This window comes from Hypanus sabinus, chromosome 1 (assembly GCF_030144855.1).
Source record: "Hypanus sabinus isolate sHypSab1 chromosome 1, sHypSab1.hap1, whole genome shotgun sequence".
Classification (NCBI taxonomy): Eukaryota; Metazoa; Chordata; class Chondrichthyes; order Myliobatiformes; family Dasyatidae; genus Hypanus; species Hypanus sabinus.
The window spans coordinates 178,811,710-178,838,915 of NC_082706.1; the positions used below are offsets into that span (position 1 = coordinate 178,811,710).

General features: G+C 38.7%; 1 protein-coding gene and 1 long non-coding RNA gene across 2 annotated transcripts in view; one reads left to right on the forward strand and one right to left on the reverse strand.

Annotated features, from left to right (window-relative positions):
- The window catches only part of prex2 (phosphatidylinositol-3,4,5-trisphosphate-dependent Rac exchange factor 2), a 410,668-nt gene that overhangs the window by 162,304 nt on the left and 221,158 nt on the right, over positions 1 to 27,206 (forward strand). Inside the window, exons 12-18 of the mRNA XM_059982440.1 lie at positions 1,966 to 2,069; positions 8,630 to 8,679; positions 12,372 to 12,447; positions 17,795 to 17,867; positions 18,329 to 18,471; positions 25,147 to 25,239; positions 25,941 to 26,089. Coding sequence (XP_059838423.1) covers positions 1,966 to 2,069; positions 8,630 to 8,679; positions 12,372 to 12,447; positions 17,795 to 17,867; positions 18,329 to 18,471; positions 25,147 to 25,239; positions 25,941 to 26,089 — 688 coding nt within the window. The remainder of the gene's footprint in view (positions 1 to 1,965; positions 2,070 to 8,629; positions 8,680 to 12,371; positions 12,448 to 17,794; positions 17,868 to 18,328; positions 18,472 to 25,146; positions 25,240 to 25,940; positions 26,090 to 27,206) is intronic.
- The window catches only part of LOC132400916 (uncharacterized), a 39,100-nt gene continuing 38,005 nt past the window's right edge, over positions 26,112 to 27,206 (reverse strand). The window contains exon 3 of the long non-coding RNA XR_009514430.1: positions 26,112 to 27,201. This is a non-coding gene — a long non-coding RNA (uncharacterized LOC132400916). The remainder of the gene's footprint in view (positions 27,202 to 27,206) is intronic.

Here is a 27,206-nt window from a genome sequence, read left to right on the forward strand (position 1 = left end):
CTGCTGATTATCTTTTGTACTCCAATGTGCCTTAGGGAGTGTATCTGCTGTGCCAGATAAGGAAACAATGTAGTTGGAGCTATTAGCTTATGACTAGTGCCATATCTCCAAACTCCATCACTGTTTAACTTCCCACCATTCTCCTTCCAGAACCATGTTTCCTGGTTGGAGCATTGAGATTGAACCTCTCAAATATCTTGTATATCTGTCTGTGATGCAGAGTTCAACTTCATTTCCATAATTTCAGTTGTCAGATTCACTGCAAATGTTCTTGGTACTTCTATTGCCATGATGCCCTTTTTGCAATTTTATCAGCCAATGCATTCCCATGGCTTTCCACTGTAGTTATTTTGGAGCGGCTTTTATGTTTTAATACAGCAACTTCTCACAGCTGTTGTGTGACATACATAAGTTTTTGTGCTAGTTGGACATTCTCGATTAGGGTTCGTATAGCTGTAAGAAATCCTCTTTCTCTCCATAACTTTACAAATTCATTAACAACTCCAAAAGCTTATCACGAATCATTGTAGATATTAGCCGATCTTCCTTGTGCCAACTTGCACGCTTCAGTCAAAGCTTTTAGTTTTGTCTCTTGCACAGAGGTAGCAGAGGTCCTGATGTCAGCACATCAGTTCCAGAAACAATGGCTTATTCAGCCATTCAAATTCCTCTCTCAATTTTTGAGGAGCCATTAGTATACAGAATTAGATCTGGGTTCGATAAAGCCATTTCTTTGTAATAATTTGCATCTTTAAGGCATGTTATTATTCTTGCACAGTTATGGTCATCATAGTCTTCCATGTCCAACAGTAGCAGTGTTGCTGGGTTCTCTGGACTCACTTGTTGTATGATCGTATCAGATGCCTCTAGACCTCTTGGACCTCCAAGCAGCTGTTACTTGAGAGGCCGTATTCAATGTCTGTACTGAGTGTGAATGTTGAACATTTAAAATTTGATCAAGCATGATGCTAGAAATAGCCATGACTGTCCCATAGGTTTCCTGCACTGTTCACAGACACAGACCCCATCCTAATGCTACATTATCCAATTTAACAGAATATTAACCAACAGGATGCTGTAGGACTCCATGTTTTGAGTTAAGACTGCCAACATGTAGCCATGTTTCTTGCTGACATACAGGTTAAATGGTTTACGTGGTATTGGGGATTCCCAATACAGGTGCAGTACAGAACGTCACTTTCAAAGTTTGGAAAGCTTCATAATGAGCCATGGAGTTGTATGACCACTTACTGCCCTTCAGAAGATTGTTGAGTGGTTGAGCATTTTCACTACATGAATTGACAACTTCCACACTTAATGGATTGTGCAACCAGAGTTTTACAAGATATTGAATTAAATGCCAGGCAACTGAAATTTTAATGGATTGTCCTTCAATCAAATGTAGCTGTAATTAAACCTGCTTTGCTTCAAGATTTTTAGAATGCCTAGTTCTCCCGAGGGGCAGAAATAATTTTGCCTACTTAAGTTTGAAATTGTCATTAGGTCACAGGTGTATTTGTAAATATATCGATTAAATGTGATTTTTCAAACTTTGTTCCAATAGTTCCATGCACATCAATTAAAGTTTTTGTGTAATTATGACTATCATATACATAACTATTGATACAGCATGCAGGAGCAACTTGCATATTACTTATCACTGCTTGCATGTTAAATAGGTTCATTTAAATGCAAGAATCCTTTTTAGAATTCAAGTACTATCACTGTGTAACTGTGATTTAAAATTATAAATCATAAACATAAAATTAATTGGTAAATAGCTCTGTATTAGAAATTGAAATGTTAGAAACATCTCTGATTTATGCACACTTAATTACTATTAAATTTGTGAATTAAATGACATGGATATTGAATTAATTATTATTGTTCAACTGTGTAGTTGAACTGTATATTCTTGTCATCTCTGTGGGTGCTCATTTTTGACTAATACACTTTGATATTCAGTAACAGATAAACACCAGTTTAAACCTGATCATATGCTGTACAGATTTCGATATGATGATGGAACATACCATCCAAGGTGTGAAATTCAAGATGTTATTTCAAAGGTACAGATCTCGTGAAGATTTATTGCTACATATTGATACTTTATACAGTTGAAAAGCTGAAGGAATGAAAGATTGTATTGAATATATGCACGTACTTCTTAAGCAGTTTTGTTTAACATAGAAACATAGAAAATAGTTGCAGGAGTAGGCATTTTGGCCCTTCGAGCCTGCACCGCCATTCAGTACGATCATGGCTGATCATCCAACTCAGAACCCTGTACCTGCTTTCTCTCCATACCCCCGGATCCCTTTAGCCACAAGGGACATATCTAACTTCCTCTTAAATATAGCCAATGAACCGGCCTCAACTGTTTCCTGTGGCAGAGAATTCCACAGATTCACCACTCTGTGTGAAGAAGTTTTTTCTCATCTCGGTCCTAAAAGGCTTCCCCTTTATCCTTAAACTGTGACTCCTCATTCTGGACTTCCCCAACAACGGAAACAATCTTCCTGCAACTAGCCTGTCCAATCCCTTTAGAATTTTATACGTTTTAATAAGATCCCCCCTCAATCTTCTAAATTCCAGTGAGTATAAGCCTAGTCGATCCAGTCTTTCTTCATATGAAAGTCCTGCCATCCCAGGAATCAATCTGGTGAATCTTCTCTGTACTCCCTCTATGGCAAGAATGTCTTTCCTCAGATTAAGGAACCAAACCTGCACACAATATTCTAGGTGCGGTCTCACCAAGACCTTGTACAACAGCAGTAGAACTTCCCTGCTCCTGTACTCAAGTCCTTTTGCTATGAATGCCAACATACCATTTACCCTTTTCATCGCCTGCTGTACCTGCATGCCCACCTTCAATGACTGGTGTACATTGACACCCAGGTCTCGTTGCACCTCCCCTTTTCCTAATCGGCCACCATTCAGATAATTACCCGTTTTCCTGTTCTTGCAACCAAAGTGGATAACCTCACATTTATCCACATTAAATTGCACCTGCCATGAATTTGCCCACTCACCTAACCTATCCAAGTAACCCTGCATCCTCTTAGCATCCTCCTCACAGCTAACACCGCCGCCCAGCTTCGTGTCATCTGCAAACCTGGAGATGCTGCATTTAATTCCCTCGTCTAAATCATTAATACATATTGTAAACAACTGGAGTCCCAGCACTGAGCCTTGCGGTACCCCACTAGTCACAGCCTGCCATTCTGAAAAGGTCCCGTTTACTCCCACTCTTTGCTTCCTGTCTGCCAACCAATTCTCTATCCACATCAATACCATACCCCCAGTACTGTGTGCTTTAAGTTTGCACACTAATCTCCTGTGTGGGACCTTGTCAAAAGCCTTTTGAAAATCTAAATATACCACACCCACTGGCTCTCCCCTATCCACTCTACTAGTTACATCATCAAAAAATTCTATAAGATTCGTCAGACATGATTTTCCTTTCACAAATCCATGCTGACTTTGTCTGATGATTTCACCTCTTTCCAAATGTGCTGTTATCACATCTTTGATAACCGACTCTAGCATTTTCCCCACCACCGATGTCAGACTAACCGGTCTATAATTCCCCGTTTTCTCTTTCCTTTTTTAAAAAGTGGGGTTACATAAGCCACCCTCCAATCTTCAGGAACTAATCCAGAATCTAAGGAGTTTTGAAAAATTATCACTAATGCATCCATTATTTCTTGGGCTACTTCCTTAAGCATTCTGGGATGCAAACCATCTGGCCCTGGGGATTTACCTGCCTTTAATCCCTTCAATTTACCTAACACCACTTCTCTACTAACATGTATTTCCCTCAGTTCCTCCATCTCACTAGACCCTTGGTCCCTTACTATTTCCGGAAGATTATTTATGTCCTCCTTGGTGAAGACAGAACCAAAGTAGTTGTTCAATTGGTCTGCCATGTCTTTGTTCCCTATTATCAATTCACCTGTTTCTGACTGTAAAGGACCTACATTTGTCTTGACCAATCTTTTTCTTTTCACATATCTATAAAAGCTTTTACAGTCAGTTTTTATGTTCCCTGCCAGCTTTCTCTCATAATCTTTTTTCCCTTTCCTAATTAAGCCCTTTGTCCTCCTCTGCTGGTCTCTGAATTTCTCCCAGTCCTCAGGTGTGCTGCTTTTTTTTTTACTAATTTAGATGTTTTGTCTTTGGGCTTGATACTATGTTTTCAAATAGCCATTGTAATAGTTCCTGTGCCTTCACTGCACAATTTTTCATTGATTGACAAGATGTAAAGAAATAAGAAATAGAGACAGGAGAAACAGGACCATATTCCAGTTTTACCTTTCAATAGGGTAATTATTGATGTTTCCATAAAACCACAAGACCATTAGACATAGAAACAGAATTTGTCCATTTGGCTGATCAAGTCTGCTCCGCCATTTGATCATGCCTGATCCTTTTTCCCTCCCTTTTTAGCTCCTCTGTGGCTTTCTGCCCATAACTTTTGATACTGTGACCAATCAAGAACCTATCAATCTGTGCTTTAAATACACCCAATAACCTGACCTCCACAGCTGCTTGTGGTAAAAAAATTCCACAAATTCACCACCCTCTGGCTAAAGTAATTTCTCCGCTGCTCTGTTTTAAATGGACGCCTGTCTATCCTGAGGCTGTGCCCTCTTGTCCTAGACTCCCCCACCATGGGAAATATCCTTTCCACATCTACTCTGTCTAGGCTTTTTGACATGTGAAAGGTTTCAATGAGATTCCACCCCTGCTCATCCTTGTATATTCCACCGAGTACAGGCCCAGAACCATCACACATTCCGCATATGATAATCTTTTCATCCCCGGAATCATCCTTGTGAACCTCCTCTGGATCCTCTCCAATGTCAGCACATTTATTCTGAGATAGGGAGACCAAAACTGTTCACAATACTCAAGGTGATACCTCATCAGTGCCTTATAAAGCCTCAGTATCACATACCTGCTCTTATATTCTAGACCTCTTAAAATGAATACTAACATTGCATTTGCCTTCCTCACCACCAGCTCATCATGCAAATTAACCTTAACGATGTTCTCAAATTTTTGGATTTTCTCCCTGTTTAGAAAACAGTCTGCACATTTATTTCTACTATCAAAGTGCATGACCATAAATTCTCCAACATTGTATTTCATTTTCCACTTTCTTGCCCATCCTCCTAATTGGTCTAATTACTTCTGCAGCCTTCCTACTTCCTCAACACTGCCTGCCCCTCTATCAATCTTTGTATCACCAGCAAACTTGGCAACAAAGCCATCTATTCCACCATCTAAATCATTTATATACAGCATAAAAAGAAGTGGTCTCAACACCGCCTCCTGTGGAACACCACTAGTCACTGACAGCCAATCAGACAAGGACCCTTTTATTTCCACTTGCTGCCTCCTACCAATCAGCCAATGCTCTAACTGTGTTAGTAACTTTGCTGTAATATTATGCGCCCTTAACTTGGTAAGCAGCCTCATGTGTGACACCTTTTCAAAGGCCTTCTGAAAATCCAAATATACAACATCCACTACATCCCCTTTATCTATCCTACTTGTAATCTCCTCAAAGAATTCCAACAGGTTCGTCAGGCAAGATCTTCCTTTAAGGAAACCATGCTGACTTTGTATTATCTTGTCCTGTGTCACTAAGTACTCCATAACCTCATCCTTAACAATTGACTCCCAACATCTTCCCAACCACTGAGGTCGGGCTAACTGGTGTATAATTTTGTTTCTGCTGTCTTCCTCCTTTCTTAAAGAGTAGAGACATTTTCAATTTGCCAGTCCTCTGGCACCATGCCAGAGCCTAATGATTTTAGAAAGATCATTACTAATGTCTCCACAATATCTACCTCTACCTCTTCCAGAACCCTAGGGTGCAGTTCATCTGGCCTGGGTGACTTATGCACCTTTAGGTATTTCAGCATTTTGAGCACCTTCTCCCTTGTATTAGTAACTGTACTCACTTTGCTTCCCTCACACCCTTCAACACCTGGCATGCTGCTTGTGTCTTCCACAGTGATGCAAAATACTTATTCAATTCATCTGCCATCTCCTTGACCCCTGGTATTATTTCTCTGGCCTCATTTACTGGCATTCTTTTTCAATCCAGCTCAATATTGTTTGCTAGTTTGCTTTCATGTTTCATTTTTTCCCTCCTAATGATTCTTTTATCTGCATTCCGTAGTTTTTAAAAGCATACCAATCCCCTTTATTCCCACTAAATTTTGCTTTGTTTTATGCCCTATCCTTTGTTTTTACTTCCCTTGGGAGCCATGGTTGTACTATTTTGCTATCTGAGAATTTCTTTGTTTATGGAGTACAGTTATTCTGCACCTTCTCATTTTCCCCAGAAACTTGAGCCAATGTTGTTCAACTGTCATCCCTGCTGCTATCTCATTGCAATTTACTCTGGCCAACTCTCTTGTACCACTGTAATTTTCTTTATTCCACTGAAATACTGCTACTTCAAGCTTTTCTTTCTCCCTATCAAATTTCAGGATGAGCTCAAACATATTGTGATCACTGTCTGCTAAGGGGTCCTTTACCTTAAATTCCCTAATAACCCAATCCAGTATAGCTGATCCCCTAGTAGGCTCAATGACGAGCTACTCTAAAATGCTGTCTTGAAGGCATTCAACAAATTCACTCTCTTGAGATCCATTACCAACCTAATTTGATTTTCCCCAATCTACCTGCATGTTAAAATCTGCCATGACTATCATAATGTTGCACTTTTGACCCACCTTTTCTATTCCCCGTAGTATTCTGTAGTCCACATCTCAGCTACTGTTTGGAGGCCTGTATATAACAGCCATCAGGCCCTTTTACCCTTGCAGTTTCTCATGGATCCTTCAACCCACAAGGATTCAACATCTTCTGATCCTATGTCACAACCTTCTAATGATTTGATGCTATTCTTTACAAGTAGAGCCACACCACCCCCCTCCCCTCCACCTCTGGCCACCTTCCTATCGATTGGATACAATGTATAATCTTGGACATTCAACTCCCAAGTACAACTATCCAGCCATGATTCAGTGATGGGGACAACATCATACCTGACCATCTGCAATAGTGCAACAAGATCATCCACCTTATTTCTTAAACTCAGTGCATTGAGATATAACACTTTGAGTACTGTATTTGCTAACCTTTCTGATTCTGCAACACTAATGCAGTGATGTGTGTATGTGTGTGTATGTATGTATGTATGTATGTATGTGTATGTATATATATATATATATACACACACGTTTTCTAGAAGTCGCTGCGTGACCTTGGCTTTACTAGAAGAGAGATCAGGTCAACCAGCAGGGCTGTAGCTGAAGCAGCAGAGACAGGATCATCATGGGTGTGAACCACGTACGTCCGGAGGGACAGATAGTCGGACAGTGTATCCATCTTTTGCAAACCCTTCAGTAGTTGCATAGACACCTGGAGAGTAGACTGTCTGTTGTATAGAAGTGACCAACAACTCTGATAGAGGCAGATGCCAAGTTGTTAAGCTCACCAGTGGGAGGTGGTGCTTTAGCACAACTGGCCCAGCACCTTGAGGGAGTCTTGATCATAAGTGGGCCGAAACTAGGAAAGTGAGAAAACACTGTGTCAGTGGAGTGGGGCAGTAGAGAGAAGAAAGGGGTAGTGTATGATAGGGTGAAGACCAAGATTGGTCTGGCGGCACCATGTTTTCAGTACCCTCCAGTCAATCATTGCTTGATCTTTCTGAGGGAATATAAACTGGAGGGATAGATGAGGACAGTTAGAGAAAAAAAAAGTCTACTACAGCTGTGAGATGCAGAAATGCACATATGAAATCTGAGAGAAATTGGAAAGATTTAGTGTTTCATTCTCAGTCTGGTTTCCAGGTGGTCCCAATGCTGAGAGCCCATTGTATGGTATCTTATTCTCCAGCAGTGACATTTTCACAGGAAGTACATTCAGTGAAACCCAGTTATATGATATAATTTCTTTCTTAAATTTTATCTTTAAGAATAAAGATATTACAGAATTAATAAACTGTGAGATGCATAAGTACATAGGGCAGAGGAGTAGGGATAACTTCCACAATCCTCAAACTTGATCCACTATTTTTGTAGGATGTGCCAATCCTATACTTCACTTCCTGAATGCCAAAGCATTGTATACAGCCAAGATCAAAAGCACTTTTTAGTTGACAGCTTGCAAGTAAATGAAACACTGATGGTAGAGGTGATGTGGGGAAGCAGGAATTTGGTGTGATAGAGTTGGACTTGTAAAGAGGAGGAGAAGAGGGAGAATGGAATGAGGGGAGGGGAAAATCTTATTGAGGAGAAGCTAGATAGAAAGGAGCAAGGCAATCTATTGACAGTTGTGAAAAATCAGGTTTGAAAGGAGATAAAGGAAAGGGAGAATGGGCAAGATGTAATTGCTGCAACAAATTATGTAAGCATGTTGGTGTGAAATAAAGTAGCAAGACATCAGTGACTAGAAAATTAATCAAGGCATTAGTTCAGAATCGTACAACAATGTGGCCCGTGAAATTAGAAAAGAATAAACAAAAAGTAGTAAATGTCATTCTATTACTATATTTCTACATTGTGTTATTTTGCTAGAAAAAAATCTTATTATCTTTTGTTGACAGGGTGTGAGACTTTACTACCGACTTCATAGTCTATTTACTCCTGTGATTAAGTAAGTAAAATGAAATCTTGGTTCAATATGTAGCGATAGTTTGAATAGATTTCTGAGTATCCCAGCAGTATGCAGAGAACTATAATCGAAATTGTACTGGTTTGCTCTTAACTTAGAGTCTCTCGGATATTTTCAGTTTTTAAATCTTTTTGTGTAATGAGCATCATGGAAAGGATATTGCAGGGTAGCTATTTAATCCAAGATTCAGTAAACTCTAGCACATACACATAACTATTGTCCTAGAATCCTATGAATCTGAGGGGTTATTTCTGCAAATGAACAATATGGATGTAAAATTTGGCTTACCTTTGCCTACCATTTCTAAAGTGTTATTTGACTTGCCCTGGTTTCAGGCCACTTAAGTTCAATAGTTAATCACCAGTCGATCCCACCTCTAAGCCAAACTCTGCACAGTATGGATATTTGATTTGGTCCATATAACTAAAACTGAGGGATCATGCCTCTTCAAATTCTCTTCAAGGTGCTTGGGGTTTTTGGCTGATTGAATGATCTGTTTTCCACTGCTTATTTTGGAATATCTATCCATGAATTTGGTCTGATTAGCATGGGAATAGCATTTTAAGGGAGGTTAATTCCTAGAAAATAGATGAGTAGATGTAAGGTAGCTTGAATTTAACTGAGATAATTGCATTAGGTTTACTTCTTAAAGTACTTGCAAAAGCTTCAGTTGTAAATTTAAAGCACTCTATCAGCATGTTTAACTTTAAATAGTTTCACTAATCTCTGAAAATGTTGTTATCTAGAACCTCTTGTGGTGATGCACACTGTTTTGATTCATGATCAGTAAATCTTGATGCAGGTCAGAGCAGACTTATTGGGTAAGCAACCAGGAAGAATACAAAGATTAAATCAGTGAAAATGTTGATGTTACATTCCCCACACTCCTCTTTAAACTGTATACTGCGCATGGAGCTAATGAATTTGGAGTGAGTGTTAAAGATAAGACCATAAGATACAGGAGCAGAATTAGACCATATAGTCAATCGGGTCTGTAAAACCACTCCATCATGGTTGATTTAATTTTCCACTCAACCCCATTTTCCTCCCTCTCTCCAATAGCATTAACACCATGACTAGTCAAGAACTATCAACCTCTGCTTTAAGTATACTCAATGACTTGGTCTCCACAGCTATCTGTGGCAATGAAATCCACAAATTCACCACCCTCTGGCTAGAGAGAAATCTCCTCATCTCCATTCTAAATGGACATCCCTCTATTCTGAGGCTATGCCCTCTGGTCCTAGACTCAACTACTATTGGAAACATCCTCTCCACATCTACTCTGTATAGGCCTTTTAATATTTGATAGGTTTCAATGAAATCCTCCCTTATTCATCTAACTCCAGTGAATACAGGCCCAGAGCCACCAAATGCTCCTCATGTGTTAACCCTTTCATTCTTGGAAAGTCTTGTGAACATCCTCTGGACCTTCTCCAATGCCAATATATCTTTTCTCAGATAAGGGGCCCAAAACTGCTTACAGTACTCCAAGTGCATTCTGACTAATGACTTATAAAGCCTCAGCATTAATTACATCTATGCTCTTATATTCTAGTCCTCTTGAAATGAATGCTAACATTGCATCTGTCTTCCTTACGGAACATTACTTTGTAATGAATACTGAATAAGGGCTCCAAGGTCCCTTTGCGTCTCTGATTTTTGAATTTTCTTCCCACTTAGAAAGAGTTCTCATTCCTACTACCAAAGCGCATGACCATGCATTCCCTACACTATATTCTATCTGCCACTTCTTTGCCCATTCTCCTAATCTGTCCAAGTCCTTCTACAGACTCCCTGCCTCCTCAATACTACCTGCCCCTCTAAATATTTTCATATTGTTTACAAACCTGGCCACAAAGCCATCAATTCTGTCATCAAAATCATTGAAATATAAGAAGAAAAGAAGCAATCCCAATAATGACCCCTGTGGAGCACCACTATTCACTCTCTGCTGACCAGAATAGGCCCCCTTTAATCTCACTCTTGCATCCTGCATTCATCCAACCTTCTATCCATACTAATATCTTTCCTGTAATACCATAGGTTCTTAACTTGTTAAGCAGCCTCTTGTGTGGCACCTTGTTAAAGGCCTTCTGAAAATCCAAGTAAGCAAAATCCACTGACTCTCTTTTGTCCATCCTGCCCGTTATTTCCTCAAAGAATTCCAAAAGATTTGTCAGACAAGATTTCTTCTTAAGGAAACTATGCTAACTTTGGTCTACTTTATCAAGTGACTTCAAGAACACTGAAAGCTCATTTTAAATAATTGTTTCCAGCATCTTCCCAACCACTGAAGTCAGACTAACTGGCCCATAATTTCCTTTTTTCTCCTGCCACCCTTCCTTCTTAAAGATTCCAGTCCTCTGGAAACATTTCAGATTCTAGTGATTCTTGAAAGATCATTACAAGAGACTTCACAATCTCTTCAGCTACCCCTTTCTGAACCCTGGTGTGTAGTCAATTTGGTCCAGGTGATTTATCTACTTTCAAACCTTTCAGTTTCCCAAGCACCATCTCCCTTGTAATTGTAACTACAAGCATTTCTTCCACCCAACACTCTCAAATTTCTGGCATACTGCTAGTGTCTTTCATAGTGAAAATTAACACAAAGTATTTATTCAGATTGTCTGCCATGTTTGTGTCACCATTTCTACTCCTGCAGTGTCATTTTCCAGACTTCCAACATCCACTCTTGCCTCTCTTTTACTCTTTATATATCTGAAAAAAAATTGGTATCTTCTTTTATATTATTGGCTAGCCTACCTTCATATTTCATCTTTTCTCTCCTTAAGGCTGTTTAGTTGATATCTGTTGGTTTTTAAAAGTTTCCCGATCCTTTAACCTCCTACTAATTTTGCTACCTTATATGTCCTCTTATGTTTTTATACAGTGCTTAACTTCCCTTGTCAGCCAAGTTTGCCTCATCCTCCCTTTAGAATACATTTTTATTTTTGGGATGTGCCTATACTGCATCTTCCGAATTACCCTCAGAAACTTAAGTCTGATAAAACCACTGATACACTTTAAACTTCTTCTCAAACTGCAAGGCGAATTCTATCATATTATAATCTCTGGCTCTTAACGGTTCCTTTTCCTTAAGTTCCCTAATCAAGTCTGGGTCATTACAAAACACCCAATCCAGAATGACCTTTCCCCTAGTAGACGCAACAATAAGCTGCTCCCTTTAAGATGTGAACCTGATAAACATCTGTTTGCACAACAAGCTGCTCTGTCCCCATGTGAAACTGCAGCTAAATCATTGCAATGCTCGCTGAAGGTATCAAAAAAAAGTCCAGTCCTCACTGAAATTCTGAAATGTTTTGTAATTTTTCACTTCTTAATAATAGTTGCAATGGGAGCTGATAAATAAGTGACAGTAGTCACATTAAAATATTTGCTTAAGCTAGGAAACAATTTTCATAACTTGTTGTATCATCTATTTAAAAAAAGATCTAGTGAGGAGTTGGGCTCAAACCCTGAATTAGTTCGCTGTGAGGTATGCTCACCCCTGCTTTCAGCTGAAATTATTCCAAGGCAACCTGGGCAGATTCCACCCATGTAGGGGAAGTATTTGTTGTGCAAACAGATGTCTATCAGGTTTAAGCACAATGCTTATGGCATTGACTGTGTTATGTACAGTGTATACTGTTAACTGAAGTGTTTTTATTTAGGGATAAAGACTACCATTTAAGAACTTACAAGTCAGTGGTCATGGCAAACAAGCTGACAGACTGGCTAATTGCACAGGTAAAGAAAATAAGATTTTCATTGTAAAATCTGAAATTAAGAAGTCAGTTCCTCAAGTATTTGTTTCACTGATTGGAAGTATATTGGGTGTATGGGATGGGACACTCAGATGGTCCTGAAGAATCAGCCAAGTGATGTGTGATGACATAAATTGAAATGGTGTGGTTTCCTTCAAAGCTGGAGTCGCATACCTCATTGATTTAGTGATTTTATTTATAGATTCCAGCTTTGTAAGGAGGTGAACTGAAAATTAAAGTCAGGACAAAAGGGTTTGGAATCTGGAGGATAAGGATTAACAGTAGCACACAGATGAAATGAAGAATGTTCATAGCCCAGGGACATGAGTGAGTGAGGAAGCAAAGGTAAATGAAGCTCAGTCAAACGGATTGGTTGGAATTCGATAACGTTGCAGAGAACCAACAGAATTTGGGGTGCAAGATATTAATGAATTTAGAAGAAAGCATAAGCATGTTTGGGAAGTGAAATATATCTAAGTCAAAGCCACTTTTAGCAACAGTTAACTGTGCTTTCAATGTTGTTATACCATTGTTAATATATTGGGATGATTGAGCTGATAGACACCACTGGTTAATTGGAATACATGTGTTAGACAGGTTCGGATATCCATAAATGCACTCTGTAAATCAGAATTCTGGAATATGTATAACTTTACCCCTGCCTTTGAACTCACTATTGAGCTCATGACACTCAGTGGTAATGGGAGCGTTTGTTTGTATATGCCTTTAAAATAACATTATTTATTACATTTATCTCATTATCATTAGGTTATGTGAGCTTAGATTTTATTTTTATTTATATTTTTTATTTTAAAAGATATTTTGATGTTATGCAATTTCTAAGTATGGGTAAAGTAGTAAAGAACTATGCTGGTGTGAGTTGTTAGAAGTCCAACAGGATGGCCCATCAGTAAACCCGTTTATCTGCTGCCTACAGGCAATCTGCAGCCCGTGGATTGGTCTATTTTGTGAAGGTATAATGATAATGACACTAGGAGAACATCAAGTGTTCCACCACGTTTTGGGTCCAGAAAGTTCTAGCCCAGCTATTGTCAACATAAAAACAAACACTTAAGTGTATTTTTTTTCACAGACCTTTGAATTAAATATTCAAAGCAAACTGATTTATACAATCTCATGCATACAACTGAAGCTGTTTTATCTGTGTAAATATTTAAAGTTGTGGACTTATTGTAGGCTCCTTAGGAATTGATGAGATACATATTAACGGCATCTCAGAAACTGATTTTGCAAGTAGGGAAAGGAAATCGTGTATTTGGTGAATGTTAATAATTAATTTGTAAGGTAGTTTAAAGATCATATTTACCCTTCAGTCTTCATCCTATAATTCTGACTTGATTTTATTTTAATTTACAAGTATTTGATTTTTGAATATTCAGTGCTCATAACAATATTTAAGTTTATAGAAGTTCATTTCAAATCAAAGTAAAGGAGTTTCTAAAGAATGTGTTTTTTCACTTTTGTTTCTTTTTAAAAAAGTTTTACAGTCGTTGAAGTTTAAGACTGGAATGAAGCACCCTCTGTCAGTTCTAGGCAATCTATTCTTGATTATAGCATTACCGAGTGCAGACTGAAATTATGACAATTATGTGAATTGTGAATATTATTTTATAGTAGCTGCAGCTGTGATTTTTGCCCCCAGACTAAGATCCTAATGCCATTTTTTTTTTTTGCTTAGAAATTCAAACAGAGTCTGTGGGCCTCTTGATCAGAGAGGTTCAACACTACTGTTTGATTTACAACTTACCAATAAATCACATGGAAGGACTTCACAGAGCAGTCATGTAGCCGTAGGTTGGGATAGGAGATGTGGTTGGATGTACCCACTATTATTCTGGAGAGGCTGAATCAAATTATCTTTCCCCTTTTTGCTGCCTCTCCCCACCTGTCATTTATTAATTCCAAACATCCAAGGGGTCCTCATGATCTGTTGGCTGAATACTGCATTAAATGTAACACGTATGCTTGAAGCACCATACGAATAATGAAATAGGTAACATTCAAGCTGCAAGCTAAATTCTGAGCTATCTTATGCTATGGAGATGGCATCCACCAAGAGATGAATGAAAAGATTACCAAATTCACTAGGACATCAGAACTGATGGTGAGAGATTGTGATTAGTTCAGTATGAGTTCAGTTCAGACTACCATGTGAAAGGATAAATAAAACTGAACCTTCCTACTAACCAGTCGTTGTGGAATGTGTGGCACGGTGGCGCAGCCAATGGAGCTGTTGTCTCACAGTTCCGGTGATCCAGGTTTGATCCTGATCTCCAGTGCTGTCCAAGTTGAACTTGCAAGTTCGCCTGTGACTGTGCGAGATTTCTCTGGGTCCTCCAGTTTTTTTCCCATAGCCCAGAGATGAGCAGATTGATAAGTTACCCCTGGTGTGTAAGTGTAAGTGCAATCTGGAATTAATGAGAATATGAGAAAAATTAATGGGATGCATTTAGGATTATGGTAAATGGTTGGTTTATGGTTGGCATCGATCTGGAGTGGTAAAGAGTCTGTCTCTGTGTTACTTCTCTCTGTGATTTTATGAAAACACTGTCAAGCTTGTACTAATCAGTTCCAGCAAACTCTTCAACTTAAGATGCTTTATTTTGTTGCTGACAAAAGGCTTTCTACTTTATGCCAAAAATTTATCTTTAATGGATAGAAAAATTAATATTTTGCTGCTTCGAATGGTAATTTCTTGGTCTCACACAAGCAGTAGTGAGCTTTACTTCCACGAATGACTGTTGGTAAACTACCCTTTCTTATCCGTTTTGACTTGACTGTAAAATCTGAATGGTTAACCGGACCATCAGTGGCTTGCTTCTGCATTCGCTGTTGTCCCTTCCTGTCTATCAAATCACAGCCACTAAATAAATCATTACCAGGATCCATCATTTGTCGCTTCCAATTCATCTACATGCTAGCCCTTAGCAACTTTGTTCAATATTACATCAGGTCCTGCATCTACATTGTTGATACCAGCTTTAACTTCTTCAGCCTCTAGCTTGTTACACTGCTCTGTGATCAGTTAGAATTTCCTATAAAAATATTAAGAAAACAGAACACTTGTGTTCACTGCTACACATTTTACTTGCTGGCCACAAGCTCTGTCTCTCTGTTTGGTAACTGACACTGAAACAAACTAACCTTGTCATTTATGACCTGCAAAGTGTTTCAGACCATGTAACCACATTGGGATTTAATTGGGATTGGGATCCACATGAATAAAAGTGCCTGCCTTTGTTGCTTGTTCAAAGCATCCATTGTTGGGATTCTTTTAGTTTCCTTCACTTCCGCATAACATAACTGTAGACAAGTACGTTCAGATGCTGTTCATAGACTTCAGTTCAGCATTCAACACAATCATCCCTCAGAAACTGATTGGAAAGCTGAGCCTACTGGGCCTGAACTCCTTCCTCTGCAGCTGTTTTCTAGACTTCCTGACTGGTAGACCTCAGTCAGTCCAGATTGGAGGCAGCATCTCCCAACATCATCACAGCCCCCCAGGGCTGTGTGCTCAGTCCACTGCTGTTCACTCTGTTGACCTATGACTGTGCTGTAACACACAGCTCGAACCACATCATCAAGTTCGCCGATGACATGACCTTGGTGGGTCTCATCAGCAAGAATGATGAGTCAGCATACAGCGAGGAGGTGCAGTGGGTAACGGACTGGTGCAGAGTCAACAACCTGTCTCTGAATGTGAACAAGACAAAAGAGATGGTTGTTGACTTCAGGAGGGCATGGAGCAACCACTCCCTGCTGAACATCAACGGCTCCTCGATAGGGATCGTTAAGAGCACTAAATTTCTTGGTGTTCACTTGGTGGAGAATCTCAACTGGTCCCTTAACACCAGCTCCATAGGAAAGAAAGCCCAGCAGTGTCTCTACTTTCTGCGAAGGCTGAGGAAAGTCCATCTCCCACCCCCATCCTCATCACATTCTATGGGGGTTGTATTAAGAGTATCCTGAGCAGCTGCATCACTGCCTGGTTCAGAAATTGTATGATCTCGGATCACAAGACCCTGCAGCAGATAGTGAGGTCAGATGAGAAGATCGTCAGAGTCTCTCTTCCCGCCATTACGGACATTTACACTTTACGCTGCATCTGCAAGGCAAACAGCATTATGTGGGACCCCATGCACCCCTCATAAAAACTCTTCTCCCTCCTGCCATCTGGGAAAAAGCAGTGGAGCATTCGGGCTCTCACGACCAGTCTATGTAACAGTTTCTTCCCCCAAGCCATCAGACTCCTCAATACCCAGAGACTGAACTGACACCAACTTACTGCCCTCTACTGTGCCTATTGTCTTGTTTATTATTTATTGTAATGCCTGCACTGTTTTCTGCACTTTATGCAGTCCTGGGTAGGTCTGTAGTCTAGTGTAGTTTTTTTTTCTGTGTTGTTTTCACATAGTTCAGTGTAGTGTTGTACTGTTTCATGTAGCACCATGGGCCTGAAAAACGTTGTCTTGTTTTTACTGTGTGCTGTACCAGCAGTTATGGTCGAAATGACAATAAAAAGTGACTTGTCTTGATCCCAGGATTAGAAAATCCTGACACAGGTACTTGTACATATAAGCAAGCTCACTTAATATTATCAAATTCAAAAGTCCCAATGTATGTGCTCATGCTCATTCCATCCAACAGCAGAAGTCTTGTCTGTCTTTCTTATTAGTCTTGTGTGTTTTTGGTTTCTAGTCAATACAATGCTGTGGAGGCTTAGTAACCATACCAAGTGTCTTTTTTTTAAATATCTTCTGACTTGGGGACAAAGTACTTATAAAAATAGATCCTGTTTATTACCCAGGGGTGGCCATTATCTGAACAGAGTACTGACCAGAACTGCACCTCTACAGTAACTTGTGATAATTGAAAACTGCTTTTTAACCTCAGTCCCTATTCACTATCATTGTAGTTAAGCAATGCATCAATTTTAAAATTCATTGTCTGTTTTAAATGGCTCTGTGATCTAACCGGGCTCATAAGATACTGTTGAAAACGTAACTCTTTTACTAAGCTTGCTCTTAGTCTTCAAAGTCGCAGCTTCACATTTTGTTTCACAACTCTTCAAAGAAGCTTTTTGAGTGTTTTACTATGTTCAAGACACGATACAAATGCAAATTGTTGTTGAATCATACTTTTGAAAACTGCTTTATCCATTAGCATTCAGGATTATGAAAATATTTCTTATATTATGCTAAATGTGTTTTAATTTTCTTGTGAAAGGAATACTTAAAATTTAAACAGGATGTTTTGACTATTATATTGTTAGAACGTGCAATGTTGAATGTTTATTACTTTATCACCAGGGAGACTGCAGGACCAGAGAGGAAGCAATAATCCTGGGTGTGGAACTGTGTGACAATGGTTTTATGCACCACGGTAAGGCTAAATTCAGGGCATTCTTCTGTTGTCGGATCTCTTAGAGCAGTAAATTGGCAGAATGTTTATGCTGAATTTCAGACTGCCACATGAAAAATAAACTTTTCAAGTTTTCTGTTGTTAACTGCAATTTTATAAGAATACATTTCCCATACCCATATTAAAGTATTGGTCTTCATTTTGTTTTCATTAATGAAATGTATTTTTCCTGAAAAAAAATTTCTATAAAATTAAAGGTATTATGGTAGATTATAAAAAGTTTTATGTGATTTTGGAGTATAACTGAGTATGAAAATGTATTTCTTTATTGCAAAGAATAATAAAACAGTGGAACATCAGAGAAGGTCTGTTGATTCCCTTGAAGAGCTGTTTAGTTAGTCTGAATTTTTGACTTCACTTATCTTTGCTGATAGACCCTGAATTGAAATTGTTATTTTTTTACATCTTGTTTTTCTTTGCAGTACTTGAAAAGAGTGAATTTAAAGATGAAACCCTTTTATTCCGATTTTTTGCTGATGAGGAAATAGAAGGCTCAAATTTAAGGCAGAAGCATATGCGACATGACTTGAAAATAGTTGAAAACGTTATAGCCAAATCATTGTTGGTAGGTATCTCTGACTCCTATAAATGTATGAGACTGTTTGGATCACAAACATAAAATTCAAACCAAAATCAATTATTATTTTGATTTGTTAGTAACAGGAATTACATTTCTTCCTTTGAGAGTACCTTACAATTATGTGTATAATACTTGATACCAAACTCAAAATGTTTGTAAATTAATTGTGAGTGAAATTCTACACATATATTTTAATATGCAGTAAATCTAATATAAATGCAATCTAATAGAAGTGTAGAATGTTGTGTTTTACTCCATGCTGCCTTGTTTCATGATGTATTGCCCACTGATCACCTCTCATTCAATATGTTGTAGGTTTAAATGTTGCTGTATAAATTTTAAGTGTGGTCTTGACTGGCAAACTATTTTTAATTGGAATAAAACGTTAAAACACCTCATGCAGATTTTATGTAAGTTATTGGAAAATTGCGGACAAATCCATAGCTGAATCTTTTCCGCAAAAACCTCAATTGCCAGACTTTAGGCTTAAAGATCACTTTGAGTTTCACCTGCCCAAGTGTGAACTGATTCAATCTGCCCTCACAAGGAGCAGCAGTGTTTCGATGCTTTGCTGAAGTTTCACCTGAGCTGCAGTGATATATTGATTATGCTTTCAAAACCATTCGTTTTGTTTCTCTGCTGAATATGGTAAGGTGAGCTCCTCCATTGCTCGTCTGTAACCTAATTTCAGTTTACATTTGTTGTCTTCAGAAAGCATTGAAAGGCAGATCATATAATGTTATTATTGTCATTTCTTTCTGATCTGCCAAAGGAATTTTAATTTAGAAAGACTTTGGGGACGCCACAGTAGCACAGCAGTTCACACAATACTATTACAGTTCCGGTGTCAAAGTTCAGAGTTCAATTCCTGCACTGTTTGTAAGGAGTTTGTATGCTCTCCCTATGACCATGTGGATTTCCTCCAGGTGCTCTGATTTCCTTCCATACGTCATTGAAAATTATCCAGTCATTAGGCAAGTGTTCTCCGAACAAACATACAAGTATATATTTATATATAAAACGGACAATAATTGGAATTTAAAGAAATTTATTTCCTAGTTCATTAATTAGGATATTATTAAGATCCAATTACAAAGTTGAATGATTAAAATATGCAAAGTACAGTTGCTGAATTTGTAAACTAATTGTGTTGGGAGCTTGTAACTCATGTAGTAAGGTGTTATCAAATTTAAAACTTAAAAAAAACTGAAACCAATGAAACTGAAATCAATAAAAATCAGAAAACTGCAGATGTTGGAAATCTGAAATAAAGACAGAAATTGTTGAAACATTCAAAGTTAGGGTGCATTTGCAAAAGGAGAGGCACTATTAACTTCTCGGTGAAGTCCCTTTGTCAGAGCTATGAAAGAGTAAAAAAAACAGCTTCGTTCTACATTTTAAATAGAACTAACTTACTTTCTCTTTTTCTCAGTTGAAGTGAAGGGTCTTTGACCTGAAATGTTGACTGTTTCTTTTTCCACAGATGCTCCCTGAGTTGCTGAATGATCCCTTGTTTTCTGTTTTTGTTACAAGTATTGCTCAATCTCTACAGTTGGCTTTGCTGAGACATCGTTTATAACTGGTGGAAGTCACTAATTGTGCAACCTACTGCCGAGAAACTCAAATTAGAGTAACATATATATTGAAGGAAAATGTTCTAATACCCATGTTTGCTAATATGCAGAGGTGAATTTGCAGCTGTTAATCTGGAAGTCTCATCGGACCTTAATAATTTTTTTGTAGAATAATCATTTGTTAAATATGACTATGAATTACTCTATGGGGGTTCTCTTATTGCCAAGATCAGCAGAGAAAAAGATAAACAGCAGGAAGGAAAACAGATGCGATACCATCTGAGGCAGATGCAGCCCATTGGACATTAACCCCACTGAAGATTTAAGCAATAATTTTATCTGATGACATTGAAGTTTACAAAAGAAAGTATAGTTAAACTCTGCCAGATAATATATGAAAACCTGCTTAGTGCCCTTGCTCGTGGCTTTCATAGGACACCAACAAGATGGCTGATTTATGTCTTTGGCTTGTTTCAAACACCAATTCCATCCAAACAAATGCCTTAACAGATCAGACACTCAATTGTCAGAAAAGTTGGTAAATTTGTACAATTTGCATAACTACAAAAGGAAAAAATTATGATAATCATCATTATGTTTCTAGTTTTTCCTGTGTTCGTAATAGGACGTAATAGATGCCACTCTTCTAACACTGTAGGGTAAAACCATCTCTTCAACCAGACATTAAGTGTGACCAGTTTCAAAACATTTTGCACTTAAATATGAAATGTGTAGAAAGCTGTAACTGTATGTGTTTACTGAGAAATTCCAGAGAGGTGTAGGCTGAATTTTGGGAATGGGAATCAGCTTCTCCAAAGAATAAAATGGAAACATCATTCTTCATGGAATACAGATGCTGGAAATCTGAGATTAAAAGAAATAAAAATACTGTAAATATTCAACTGGTCAAGCTGAGGTCAAACACACTTCTGTTCACTCCACAGGGTACAGTGAACTTCTAGTTCTTTTCTTAATTCAACTCTGCATCCCATTTCCACATTGACCACTCTGCCAACAAACATATTGATCTAGTTTTCTGAAATGTGCAAAAGAGAATAACATGGAACAAGTTATTTATATTATGAATTGCCCCTTCTCATATTTTCCTGGGTTTTTTATGTAGCTCTCTTGTTACCCTCACTGTTAAAATGTTAATATTACTACCCTCCAATTAAATTAAATAACTATATTTTCCTACATTTAAACTAATGATCATGTTCCTAGTAGATGGACATAATTATTTCTCTTTATAATCATGGCTTGGCAATGGTGTGTTTTATTGCAGAAAGATTAGATTGAAAATTGAGGGGAAAAATTACAACTATGCTAGAAATGTTAGAAATCTGAATTAAAGATGAATTGCTGGCAACACTCATCAGAAAAGGAGCACCTGTCGAAAGAGAAATTGGGTTTTGTTTTAGTTTAAACACTTCTCAGCTGTTCAGGGATAGGTAGGACAAAGGGAAGGGTTCCTTTTGGGATAAACTATTGATGAAATCATCTGGTTGATAGGTTAATGAAGAAGAAAGACTGGGTTCTTTGTGATGTTGTACTTTAAAAAGAGTTGAGTGAGGGAGCCCAACTAAAATCTGTTCCATGTAAACAACTAAAGGATAGGCATAGTATGAGCACATATGAGTTCCTATGGCTATACCTTTGATATTGTTATGTCTTTTCTCTAACTACTCTCGTTAGCTTCCTCAACTGTTGACCTCTTCACCAGCTCATCCCCTTTACAATTGTGGCCTCATCCTATCAGAGATCTTCCATTTGTCCTATACAGTATATTCTGCCTCACCCTCACTGCCCCAAAGAAATAACTAGTTTCACACCATCTCCATTTTACTAAAGATCTTCAACCTGATTATGCAGTTTCTCCTTTTGTAGCAGCTGTCTGACTAGACAAAAAATTTCATTTTCTGTTATTATTATTCCTGCCTAAGTTTTATTTCATGTCAAGTTTATTGTTATTTAACTATACACATGTAAACCATCAAACGAGACCACGTTTGATCACAAGCGAGCACTGTGAGGGTCATGTTTTTTGACTTCTCCAGTGCGTACAAAACCATCTGCCCTGTTCTGCTGGGTGAGAAGCTGACAGTGATGCAGGTGGATGCTTCCCTGGTGACATGGATTATTGATTACCTGACTGGCAGACCACAGTACGTGCGCTTGCAACACTGTGTGTCAGACAGAGTGGTCAGCTGCACTGGGGCTCCACAGGGGACTGTCCTGTCTCCCTTTCTCTTCACCATCTACACCTCGGACTTCAACTACTGCACAGAATCTTGCCATCTTCAGAAGTGTTCTGATGACTCTGCCATAGTTGGATGCATCAGGAAGGGAGATGAGGCGGAGTGCAGGGTTAGGGTGGGAAACTTCGTAACATGGTGTGAGCAGGATCATCTGCAGCTTAATGTGAAAAAGACTAAGGAGCTGGTGGTGGACCTGTGGAGAGATAAAGCACCAGTGACCCCTGTTTCCATCCAAGTAGTCAGTGTGGACATGGTGGAGGATTACAAATACCTGGGTATACGAATTGACAATAAACTGGACTGGTCAAAGAACACTGAGGCTGTCTACAAGAAGGATCAGAGCCGTCTCTGCTTCCTGAGGAGACTGAGGTCCTTTAACATCTGCCGGACGATGCTGAGGATATTCTACGAGTCTGTGGTGGCCAGTGCTATCATGTTTGCTGTTGTGTGCTGGGGCAGCAGGCTGAGGGTAGTGGACACCAACAGAATCAACAAACTCATTCGTAAGGCCAGTGATGTTGTGGGGATGGAACTGGACTCTCTGATGGTGGTGTCTGAAAAGAGGATGCTGTCCAAGTTGCATGCCATCTTGGACAATGTCTCCCATCCACTCCATAATGTACTGGTTAGGCACAGGAGTTCATTCAGCCAGAGGCTCATTCCACCGAGATGTAACACTGAGCGTCATAGGAAGTCATTCCCTCGGAGTGTCAGACACCCTGAGCCAATAGGCTGGTCCTGGACTTACTTCCACTTGGCATAATTTACTTGTTATTATTTAATTATTTATGGTTTTATATTGCTATATTTCTACACTATTCTTGGTGCGACTGTAACGAAACTCAATTTTCCTCAGGATCAATAAATTATGTCTGTCTGTCTGTTTCTCCGAACCAGGGTGGAGAGTACATATACACAATAACTTAGAAGAGTAAGGATAAAATCTACAGATGAATTATGCATAAAAAAGAAAGTGAAGATTAAACATTGTAACATACAGAAGAGATAATCAAGATGCAATCAAGCAGTTTTTCATTCATCCTTTTGTTCATTTACTTAATTTCTGTATTTAATCATGGACACAAGTATATTTTAGCAAGACTTGGCTGTTTAATGCCAATTTCAAGTTGCAGTATATTTTGGAAATTGCATTTCTGTTCAGTTTCCTGGACAGCAGAGGTGTATACATCTGGATGCTCTTTATCAACCGCAACTCAGCATTCAGTACCATTATCCCCTCACAGATCATCAATACACTCCTAAATCTTGACCCTGATACCTTCTTGTGCAATTGGATTCACTATTTCCTCACGTGCAGACCCCAGTTAGTTCGAATTGGCGGCAACATCTCCTCCACAATCTCCATCAGCACAGGTGTACCACAAGGCTGTGTGCTCAGACCCTGCTCTACTGGCTTTACATTTATGACTGTGCGGCTAAGCACAGTTCCAATGCCATATTCAAGTTCGCTGATGACACCGTTGTCGTTGGCCGAATCAAAGGTGGTGACGAACCAGCATATAGGAGAGAGACTGAAGATCTGGCTGAGTGGTGCCACAGCAACAACCTTTCACTCAATGTCAGCAAGATCAAGGAGCTGATTAATGACTTCAGGAGAAGGAAATCAGAGGTCCATGAGCAAGTCCTCATCGGAGGATCATAGGTGGAAAAGGTCAGTAACTTTAAATTCCTCAGTGTTATAATTTCAGAGGACCTGTCCTGGGCCCAGCACATGTGTAATTATGAAGAAATCATGGCAACGCCTCTACTTCATTTGGAGTTTGCGGGGATTCAGCATCTAAAACTTTTAACACATTTCTATGGATGTGTTATGGATGCATATTGACTGGCCCAGTTCATCATGGATAAAGCCCTCCCTACCATTGAACACATTTACATGAAACACTGTAGCAGCAAAGCATCCATCATCTGGGATTCACACACTCAGGACATGCTCTCTTCTCACTGTTGCCATCAGGAAGAAGGTACAGGAGCCTCAGGACTCACACCACCAGGTTCAAGAACAGTTATTATCCCTCAACCATCAGGCTCTTGAACCAAAGGGAATGACTTCACTTAACTTCACCTGCACCATCATTGAGATATTCCCACAACCAATGGATTTACTTTCAAAGACTCTTCATCTCATGATCTTGATATTTATTGATTATTTATTTATTACTATTATTTCTTTCTTTGCAGTTTAGTCTTTTGCACATTGGTTGAATGCTAAAGTGGTATGGTGTTTCATTAATTCTGTAATGTATCATTGAGCTTGCCCACAAGAAAATGAAACCCAGGGCTAAATATGGTGGCATACATGTACTTTGATAATAAATTTACTTGGAACTTTGAAATGAACAGGTGACATCGAATGGCAAATATGCCGTCACTGCTGATTTGTGTGCTTTGGATTTGAAATGTAGCGAAGTATGGGCAGATGAACAAAGCTAGGATCATCACAGTAGATGACAAGATTTATAATTTATCTTCTCATTGATCTGAAGTCTAGACCATTGCGTCAAAGGCTTTGAAACCTTTTTATGTGGTAGAGAAATTTAAATACCACATGGCATGTTTCAATAAAAGTTTTTTACTATTAAGAAATCTTAAAATAGATCTTAATAATAGGAATATCATGGACATGCTGTGCACATGTGGGAGTTTGTGCAATTAATAGTAAAATAATTGATGCAATGCAGCACATTTAAGAAAACAGCATATGTGACCAATTGACATCAGGCAATATATTGTAAATGTTTAAATGTCTGTTATAAATTACTCAAGCTATGGTCCAACTCTCAAGTATATTCTCCCACTGTCCTTAGATTAAAGCTCAAGATGGAAGTTACGGTTTTACTCTGGAGGAGAGAAACAAGGTTCCTATTGTGAAATCTGTGGAGAAGGGATCATATGCTGAGGTGAAGTTCTACAGAATTACAAGTAAAACTCTTTTGGAGAATGTTATTGCAGTTTGAATTACCATAGTTTAGTAAAATTAATCATACCCTTTTTAATATTTGAGCACAATATTTGTAGTGAATTGTATTGATATCCTCGGATGTAAAATGCCTGATCTGGAAATTTTCAGCTGCTATTGCAAGTTGGACTTTTATACTGTTACATGCACTCTACTTCAGTCCTAGTTACACTTCCGGATGTTTGTCAGGTGCTGAGTTGTGGGCTTGTGAAATGTCATAAGGAGTTTAGGAAGTTTGGAAAAGAAACAAATCCTTCATAGACAAAGGATGGGAATAGATTACACCAAGAACAGGCAATGTATTTGAAGCAAAGATAAGAACATAATAAATGTCCAGTTGAAATTGTTGTAAAATATCAAAATCAAAGGACATTTGATTTACAAGAAATTAGGTCTACTTCAATACAGTAATCTTTTTGTTTCGAAAACATGATTGAAGCATAAAACATCAATACTGTTGTGAGTTTATTAATTAGTTATGTCCAAGCATATGTGTACACCCATTTGGAGTTTCTGTAAACACAAGCTTTAAAAGATTCACAATAATCTTATATGACTCATCTTTTCTGTTGTTTATATAGCAGTTGCTATGCTGTATGTAACAATCAAGTGCATTCCAATTTTTATGTGATTTCAACCCAGATGGCAGGCCTAGAGGTCGGGAAAAAGATTTTTGCTATCAATGGAGATGTGGTTTTCCTACGACCCTTTCAGGAAGTCGAATGCTTCCTGCAGCAGTGCTTCAATAGCAAGAGGCCTCTCAGGGTGCTTCAGAGTACAAAGCCACGAGAGTAAGTGCTTTTATTTTAGCTTATGCTTTTAATAATGGAGCACATACCTCAAAAATAACTTCTTGTTTTCATTCACTAATAAACCACTCTAGATATCGCCCTGCAATGCACAGTCTCCTCAGAGATGCAACAGAAAAACATCCTCTGGGTTATTCAAAGTCACAAAATAAAATTCAAAGGCTGACACTGCTTAGGCTTATCTGAAGTGCAGGATCACCAATTCTCTTTCTTTGGATTAGTTTTCAGAACCCAGTAACTTCTGTATCTCAGCTACAGATATTAAACTGCAGAGGTCTGTAAAGAGACATTGGCATTGATTTACCACTTCCTAACTCTACAGAACTGCAAACAACTTAGCTGGTAAACAACTAAAGCTTGGTCTGTTCTATGCATGACATTCCCTCTAGGAAATTCACTTTAGAAACTTATGTTGAAATGCAAAGTCATGGCTTAAGAAATTTCCCTTAAAGGTTCTAGTAAAGAGGTTTGCACATGGGAAAGCGGTAACAGAGGTTGCTTGCTGCCTGTTCAACTTGAGGAGCCTCCTGTGATTATTCAGAATGTTATGGGTTTCTGCCTTCCTTCATGGGTGTGGCAGAGATGAAGATCAGTTACCTGTTCAATAAGCAAGTTGTTTCAAAGTGTTGGAAGAAAATGCTGCAAATGCTCAAGTAGCATCTTTAGAAAGCAGAAGACAGATTTAATTTTCCAGGTTGATGACATGTTTAAAAGTAAGTTGGCCAAATTTCTTTCAGTGTTTGTTGCCAAGGCCCTGTAAAACCTTCTGCAGCAACATTCAGTTTGCTGCCAGTTCTGAAATGAAATTCTTGAGGAAAGTTGCCAAAACTTCATTTGACACAGTAGGAAAGACCCTTCTGTTACCATGCTCAGTCGTCAGGCAAAGGACATTCTTGCTCTGACTGGGCAGTCACTTATGTTGCAATGACACATTGGAACACTAAGAGACAATCTTGATGGATTAAGAGCTTGCACCAACATTGTCCATGATCTCAGCTGTCTTGTCAGGAGAGGACATGGCACAGGAGATGAAGAGCTTGATCCCACAAAGTAGTTCATTCTTATTGAGATTGACATCCAGTTCTCCATCATACCTGGA